We start from the raw sequence: 9,011 nt of genomic DNA on the forward strand, positions 1-9,011 counted from the left end.
TGTGTTTAAGACAGTACTCACTGGTGTTTATCAGATATTCTGTCTCCTCCTCTTTCACTCCCAAAAAGTCTTCCTTCTTCACCTTTATTGAGATAGCCTCTTCTTCCTCTCTAAAATGTTCTTTCTCTTCTTTTCCTATAACAACCTCCTCTTCCTCCTTTTTCATTCTGAAAGGTTCTTCCTCTTCTTTCACTGTAATACCCTCCTCTTCTTCTTCCACAACATTGTTCAGCGCCAGAGCTTCTTTCTCCAAACAGCAAATCTCATCTTCTTTAGCAGGGGATGAGTAGTTTAATGAGCTCATGGTCAGCGATGTTAGCTAGCTAGTTAGGTAGCATTAGCGACTAGCCTAGTGCTAGGCTCAGTATCAATCTTTAACAAGTTTGCAAATTAGGTTAAAGTTAACCAGTTGATACGTCAACAGAATTGTGTTTACAACACTGAGATTAGCTAATGTACATTAACATGGTCTAAAGCGTCAATCTTTCAGTTTTATGTTGGCTAGCAAGCTACCGAGGCGGTTGAAAGAGTAGCCGTGTTGTTGTTCCTGAAGAAGCGTCCCGTCCAGTAAATTATACGTCACGCAAGAAGCATCACCTGAAAAACGCACATCCGCCATCTGCTGGCTGGAGTGGGTAACGCAGTTTGGAAACAAGTTACTACACTTTTTGTATAGGAAATAACGTCATAATAATTTAACAATAAGCTGATATATTTTCTCTTACGTCTTACAAATAATACGTTCTTGTACACAGACGTAGAAGCTTAATATGAATATGCAGATGATGAATAAATACTTCTATGAATAGGTAGTGTTTTAATACAGATTTGCTCTGTTAATTTTCACATTCGTTTTTATCTAGATGTGACCATACTACTCCCTTAAGACCACGCTCTATAAGATACAAATCATCCTGTAAACAACAGAGCAAATGCATCACATGCAAATAGCACTTGATTATCTGTAGTGCTTTACACTGAGTCTACAAAACATTAAGAACACCTGCTCTTTCCATGACACAGACTGACCAGGTGAATCCAGGCTAAAGCTATGATCCCTTACTGATGTCACTAGTTAAATCCACTTCAATCAGTGTAGATGAAGGGGGAGACAGGTTAAAGCAGGATTTTTAAGCCTTGAGACAATTGAGGCATGGATTGTTTATGTGTATCATTCATATGGTGAGTTGGGAAGACAAAATAGTTAAGTGTCTTTGAAAGGGGTATGGTAGTAGGTGCCAGGTGCACCGGTTTGTGTCAAGAACTGCAACACTACAGTTTCCCATGTGTACCAAGAATGGTCCACCACCCAAACAGTGGCAGTCAATGCGGTTTAAGAGGGAGGACGATTTTTTAGCATAGCATCCCTCTGTTTGAGCCAGGTGTTTGAGTAGGCTAAACTTCCTAGCTGCATTTGCTAGCTAAGTAAGTGAAACTGAAAGTGGAAAATAAATGACAAACTCTCTTTCTCTCTCAACTACTCACCACATGTTATGCACTGCAGTGCTAGCTAGCTGTAGCGTATGCTTTCAATACTAGATTCATTCTCTGATCCTTTCATTGGGTGGACAACGTGTCAGTTCATGCTGCAAGAGCTCTGATAGGTTGGAGGACGTCCTCCGGAAGTTGTCATAATTACTGTTTAAGTCAATGGAAGGGCTTATTAGGAACCATGAGCCTCCTAGGTTTTGTATTGAAGTCAATGCACCCAGAGGAGGACGCAAAATAGTATGTTTTAATCAATTATTTGGTGACGTGATTATATTTAGTATAGTTTTATCTAAAAAGGATAACTTTCTAAATGTTTTACCATTTTTTTTTTTCTGAAAATCATTCAGGAGGATGGGGCTCCCCTTCCTCCTCTGAGGAGCCTCCACTGCACCCAAAGGACATCCATCCAACTTGACACAATTGTGGAAAGCACTGGAGTCAACATGGGCCAGCGTCCCTGTGGAAAGCTTTCAGTACCTTGTAGAGTCCATGCCCCGACGAATTGAGGCTGTTCTGAGGGGAAAAGTGGAGGGTCCAACTCCATATTAGGAAGGTGTTCCAAATGTTTGGTATAACCAGTGGATATATCTGCCATTTAGCAGAGACTTTTATCCAAAGGGTTTTGCAGTCCTGTGTGAAAATGAGATGGAAACCCATTTAACTTGTATTTTTCATTCGGTACATGGGAATGCACTACGTAATCACGCAAAGCCTTTTATCTGCGATAAGTCTGTTTGATAGAAACATTTCTGGTGGGAAAAGGCATATATTGTTTAATGCAGATTTGAGAATATTCACATGAAAATATGACGCAAATTAATCCAAATCAGATCCTTCAATAACCTGAGGTCAGTTTTCAAACATTTCATAATTTAAAACAATCTTGGTGTGATTTTAAAACAAATGTTGTAGAGCTTCCTGGTAATATGTTAACATTAATAACATGCACATTTGTGGCCTGCTGGAGGTCATTTTGCAGGGCTCTGGCAGTGCACCTCCTTGCACAAAGGCGGAGGTAGCGGTCCTGCTGCTGGGTTGTTGCCCTCCTACGGCCTCCTCCACATATCCTGATGTACTGGCCTGTCTCCTGGTAGCGCCTCCATGCTCTGGACACTACGCTGACAGACATAGCAAACCTTTTTGCCACAGCTCGCATTGATGTGCCATCCTGGATGAACTGCACTACCTGAGCCACTTGTGTGGGTTGTAGACTCCGTCTCATGCTACCACTAGAGTGAGAGCACCGCCAGCATTCAAAAGTGACCAAAACATCAGCCAGGAAGCATAGGAACTGAGAAGTGGTCTGTGGTCACCACCTGCAGAATCACTCCTTTTTTGGGGGTGTCTTGCTAATTGCCTATAATTTCCACCTTTTGTCTATTCCATTTGCACAACAGCATGTGAAATTTATTGTCAATCAGTGTTGCTTCCTAAGTGGACAGTTTGATTTCACAGAAGTGTGATTGACTTGGAGTTACATTGTGTTGTTTAAGTGTTCCCTTTATTTTTTTGAGCAGTGTATATATTTTATATTTGAGATTCTTCAAAGTAGCCACCCTTTGCCTTGACAGCTTTGCACACTCTTGGCATTCTCAAATATTTTGATTTAACACTTGTTTGTTTACTACATGATTCCATATGTTATTTCATAGTTTATGTCTTCACTATTATTCTACAATGTAGAACATAGTAAAAACTAAGAAAAACCCTCGAATGAGTATGTGTATCCAAACTTCTGACTGGTACTGTAAATTCCTCTACACAACGTCGTTTTAGAGAATTTGGCAGTACGTCCAACCGACCTCACAAATGCAGACCATGCGTAACCACACCCACTCAGGACCTCCACGTCCGGCTTCTTCACCTGTGGGAGACTGAGACCAGCCAACTGGACAGCTGATGGAACCGAGTAGAATGTCTCTCTGTAATAAAGCCATTTTGTGGGGAAAAACGAATTCTGATTGGCTGGGCCTGGCTCGTCAGTGGGTGGGACTATGCCCTCCTAGACCCACCCATAGCTACGCCCTGCCCAGTCATGTGAAGTCCATAGATCAGGGCCTAATGAATTTGACATTGACTGATTTCCTTCTATGATCTGTGACTCAGTTAAACCTTAGAAATTGTTGCATGTTGCGTTTATATTTTTGTTCAGTATATATATAGCCATATTATAAAGTATATAAAGTAAATATGAAATCTCTATGACATATTTGTATATGTTTTATTAGACTTTTATGATGTAATAGATCATATGGGTTGAGTAGTGTTTTATGATGTAATAGATCATATGGGTTGAGTAGTGTTTTATGATTTAATAGATCATATGGGTTGAGTAGTGTTTTATGATGTAATAGATCATATGGGTTGAGTAGTGTTTTATGATGTAATAGATCATATGGGTTGAGTAGCGTTTCATGATGTAATAGATCATATGGGTTGAGTAGTGTTTATGATGTAATAGATCATATAGGTTAAGTAGTGTTTTATGATGTAATAGATCATATGGGTTGAGTAGTGTTTTATGATGTAATAGATCATATGGGTTGAGTAGTGTTTTATGATGTAATAGATCATATGGGTTGAGTGGTGTTTTATGATGTAATAGATCATATGGGTTGAGTAGTGTTTTATGATGTAATAGATCATATGGGTTGAGTAGTGTTTTATGATGTAATAGATCATATGGGTTAAGTAGTGTTTTATGATGTAATAGATCATATGGGTTGAGGAGTGTTTTATGATGTAATAGATCATATGGGTTGAGTAGTGTTTTATAATGTAATAGATCATATGGGTTGAGTAGTGTTTTATTATGTAATAGACCATATGGGTTGAGTAGTGTTTTATGATGTAATAGATGATGTGAAGAACGGCACTGAAGGAGATGGCTGACGATCCCGTAACCAACTAAGGTGGATATTGATCCAACTACTGCCACTTATTCAAACCAGCCCACTGGGCACAGACATCAGTTCAACATCTAGTTTCTATTTACATTTCTTTGAGTCGTCAACTAAAGTGAATTCAACATGAAATCAACACAAAATGTTACATGTCATTGAATTTAGGTTGCCAGTTGGGTGGAGTCCAAGTCAAACCAAGATTCTTTATTTCTGAGCCCAGAGAGAATAACAGAGTTACACAGCGCAGTGTAGACAGTCTGAACTCCTGAAGCATTAGGTGATGAGCACATATCTTTATAGTTTCCTGTTCCTGGGCGGGACTTTATTCATACAAGGACACAGGTGCAGCTGGTTTGCAACACAGGATGATACTCCCAGGAACAGGAGATTATAATAGGTCAGTTTCACAAGGTTAGTCACATACGCAGATATGTGGACACATACAATTAACATTTTCCATCACAGTCTGTGAACATTTTCATAATTTCATTAAATCATCAGTGGGCCAACAATGCAAATGTCAACAATGGAGCAAATGCATCACATGCAAATATCACTGTATTATCTGTAGTGCTGGAGGAATGACACACCCAGATAAACACACACAGCCAGAGATTAAAAAAGGACAATTTAAACACATGGAAACTGATCTACTCTATATGCAAACTGACAGACTCCATATTCAAATCATGTTTTCTAATAAAAACATACAAATATATGTTTGAGTATACTTTGTACCATTTCATTTCATATGGTATAAACAAGTAAACACATTATCAGTCAACAATATAAGACAATGGGAGCACTGTGTATGTTCTCTGATGAATTTTGAGTCAATGTGATGTGAAATGCAAGTTTACACACTAGGAGAAGTCATTATTCTCTCCTGTGTGGATTCCCACATGATGTTTAAGTGACTGTGATGAGCAATATGACTTCCCACAGTCTGAGCACTTGTAAGGCTTCTCCCCTGTGTGCAGTCTCATGTGTTCCTTCAGGCTTCCTGATCGGCTAAAACTGTTTCCACACAGGACGCAATGGTATGGGTTCTCCCCTGTATGTATTCGCTCATGAACTTTCAGGCTTCCTGACTGGCTAAAACTCTTTCCACACAGGGCGCAATGGTATGGCTTCTCCCCTGTGTGTATTTGCTCATGAGCTTTAAGTGTGTCTAATCTCTTAAAACTCTTTCCACGCTGGGAGCAATGGAAAGGCTTCTCCCCTGTGTGTGTAAGCTCATGAGCTTTCAGGTTTCCTACCTGGCTAAAACACTTTCCACACTGGGGGCAATGGAAAGGTTTCTCTCCTGTGTGTATTCGCTCATGAGCTTTCAGGTTTCCTACCTGGCTAAAACTCTTTCCACACAGGGCGCAATGGTATGGCTTCTCCCCTGTGTGTATTCGCACATGAGCTTTGAGGGTGTCTAACCGCTTAAAACTCTTTCCACACTGGGAGCAATGGAAAGGCTTCTCCCCTGTGTGTGTTCGCTCATGAGCTTTAAGCTTTCCTAACCTGATGAAACTCTTTTCAATCTGGGAGCAGAGGTGTTGTATTGATGGTTTAGACGTCATTGGTTCCTCCAAGTTTGGTTTTCCTCCTGCCAAAGACAGTGTTTATTTAAAGAGAGAACAGAATTAAATCTCCACATGATAAAACTGCCTTGATATGAGGTTTAATCCAAATCAGATCCCTCAATAACCACAGGCAAGTTTTTTAACATTTAAACATTTAAAACAATCTTGGTGTGATTTTAAAACAAATGTTATACAGCTTCCTGGTAATTACTGAAATTATATTTACATTAATATTTTATTCATTCTGTTTTAGAAGTCAGAATACAAACAACTAGACAGTTCTAGAACACTCAAGACAAAGACATCGCTGGATTCCTTTCGAGCAGGTGGTTCTAAATATATAACCTTCATATTTGTATGATACAGAATGTGACTTCTTCGATAAGCATGAAAGCTTATTTCTCTCCAAATTTGTGCACAAATTTGTTTACATCCCTTTGCCAAGATAATCCACCCACCTGACAGGTGTGCCATATCAAGGCTGATTAAACAGCATAGTCATTACACAGGTGCCCCTTGTGCCGGGAACAATAAATCAGCATGGCTACCACAGCATTCTGCAGCGATACGCCATCCCATCTGGTTTTGGCTTAGTGGGACTATCATTTGTTTTTCAACATTACAATGACCCAACACACCTCCAGACTGTGTAAGGGCTATTTGACCAAGAAGGAGAGTGATGGAGTGCTGCATCAGATGACCTGGCCTCCACAATCACCCGACCTCAAACCAATTGAGATGGTTTGGGATGAGTTGGACCGCAGAGTGAAGGAAAAGCAGTCAACAAGTGCTCAGCATATGTGGGACCTCCTTCAAGACTGTTGGAAAAGCATTCCAGATGAAGCTGGTTGAGAGAATGCCAAGAGTGTGCAAAGCTGTGTTTGTATTAGTCGGGTACAGCCCTAATGGGAACAAATACCAGTGGGCAGATCTATTTATTTGTTCAAACTAAACTACAGCACTTACTTTGATGAGTCAAATCTGGTCCTTTCTCTTCTCCTCCTCTCACAGTTCCACTCAGCCCCGTTGTTTTCCTGCAGTCCACCAGCAGCACAGACAACCTCTTCATACCCAGCAGTAAGGCGCTACCGGGAGAGGCACGACACGGGGACTCCGGGAGGGAGGAAGGGCTAGCGTTGTCCTGGTAACCATAAAGAGGGGACACAGACACATATCATTATGGATGCTGAAGCCACTGTTGTCATGAAGTGCTTTACAGAAACCCAGCCCAGACCCTGATAGAGCAAGCTGTATGCTAGACCAGACCAAGCTGTACCATCTGGTGTTCTGTTCTGGAGAGACTCTTCTCTGACTCGTCAGCATCAGGATGTTGTTGAGGTTCCCCAGAGGATCCACAATAGTCATGTCTCTCTCCTGTGTGAATGAGAACATCAAACAAATGGCAAACTTATGATATTCTACTACAATCACAGAGTCTTACAAGAGGCATGAATATGTCTAAAAAGGGCCTAAAATAGCCACATTCATCTTGCTTTTTAAATATATTGTTTGTGACTTTCACGAGTCATTTTCTATTAGGTATATTTACTTATGTTCAAATGGGTACTTTTTCCACCACTGTGATGCAAATGTTAAAGGGTTGTTCCACAAAATTGTTGCCTTTTGCGTCCCTTTGATATTTTAAGTAGAAATTATGCACCGATATTGAATTTTAAAGGCCTGTTATATTTGATAAAGTGCACTTTAATATACACCACATGGAGAATTCAATACATCTAATTACAAGTTCCCAGAATATATGTACCAATGGCAGATTGCCCCTTAAACAATTCCTACGGTACTGAAAAACATATTCAAGTGTAAAACTTCAGTAGAATACCCCTTTAAAACCACATATTTGTTCAACAACTGCGTAGTTTGTGCCCCAGTTTTTAAGACAGTACTCACTGGTGGTAATCGGTACTTCAGTCTCCTCTTCCTCCCTTTTCACTCCCAAAACGTCTTCCTCCTTCTCCTCTTTAATTGAGATAGCCTCCTCTTCCTCTTTTACTCCAAAAGGTTCTTCCTCTTCTTTCAATGTTACGGAATTTTCCTCCTTTTCATTCTGAAAGCTTCTTCCTCTCCTTTCACCAGAGCTTCTTTCTCCGTCGAGATTAGTGAGCTCATGTTTCGGGCGATTAGCCTAGTGCTGTATCAAGTTAACACATTCGCTAATTTCACAAGCAAATTACGTTGAAATGAGCTAGTAGATAGGTAAACAGAAGTATTGTAACGACCCTGGGTACAGTATGTTCAAAACACGAAGAGTAATATACACAAGATTGGTCTCAAACGCTTCAATGATTCTCTTTTATGTTTGCTAGCAAACCACTGCGTTGGTTAAATCAGTAGCCTTTTGTCGCTGTTGAAGAAGCCTCATGTCCTGTCCACTAGATTATACGTCACGCAAGAAGCATCACCTGAAAAACTCACTTCGCCCTCTGCTGACTGGAGTGGGTAACGCAGATTGGAATCTCCTTTACTTCGTTTATTCTGGCAAACAATGTCATAAGAAGTCATTTAAAAACAACCAGATGTTATGTTTTCTCTTACTTCTTCCAGCCAATACTTTCCTCCAGGGCTGACCTGCCCATTAGGTAGGATTAGGTGACAGAATGAAGAGGGTGGCATATTACGAGCTAAATTGACCAAGGCTCATCGCTAACAACACATAATAACACCTCATATAAGGCTGCCCAAAAACAATGAAAACTTTGCAAAAGGCAACATGGACAGATAGGACTCTACCTGTGTAGACCACATGCCCCTTTGCCCTTCCTGTCTCTAAAGTGCCCTTTTGGGTGGTGGTATAATTTGTATTCATTTTTCTCATAGTTATTCTGAACCTGCTGTCTGCAAGTCGTCGTTAAATTAGCCTCAGTGATTTGTATTTTCCTTCAAGTTTCTGAAGAGGGAACAGCCCGGAAATGCCCTTGTCTTACTGGTGGAGTTATATCACACATACAGCTAACACAGACATATGGAAATGTCTGCTCTACCCAAAATTACAACCAACTAATTGCAGCCTTACCACACAAATGGA

The 9,011-nt window shown here is 40.4% G+C and overlaps 1 protein-coding gene across 1 annotated transcript; it reads right to left on the reverse strand.

Moving 5' to 3' along the window:
* Positions 1 to 4,583: 4,583 nt before the first annotated feature.
* LOC129850104 (zinc finger protein 239-like) lies at positions 4,584 to 8,759 on the reverse strand. The gene is made up of 4 exons (XM_055916677.1): positions 7,877 to 8,759; positions 7,245 to 7,342; positions 6,935 to 7,109; positions 4,584 to 5,991 (listed from the first exon to the last, which is right to left on the reverse strand). Exons 2-4 carry the CDS (start codon positions 7,245 to 7,247, stop codon positions 5,258 to 5,260), a joined length of 912 nt encoding a protein of 303 aa, XP_055772652.1. The 5' UTR covers positions 7,248 to 7,342; positions 7,877 to 8,759; the 3' UTR covers positions 4,584 to 5,257.
* Positions 8,760 to 9,011: the final 252 nt, after the last annotated feature.

This window comes from Salvelinus fontinalis, unplaced genomic scaffold (assembly GCF_029448725.1).
Source record: "Salvelinus fontinalis isolate EN_2023a unplaced genomic scaffold, ASM2944872v1 scaffold_1827, whole genome shotgun sequence".
Lineage (NCBI taxonomy): Eukaryota > Metazoa > Chordata > Actinopteri > Salmoniformes > Salmonidae > Salvelinus > Salvelinus fontinalis.

What these genes read in the sequence shown, in the direction of transcription:
- LOC129850104 (XM_055916677.1), bottom strand. An exon ending in ACCAGATTTGACTCATCAAA is followed by an intron (nt 5,992 to 6,934) that starts GTAAGTGCTGTA and finishes TGTCTTTGGCAG; the next exon opens with GAGGAAAACCAAACTTGGAG.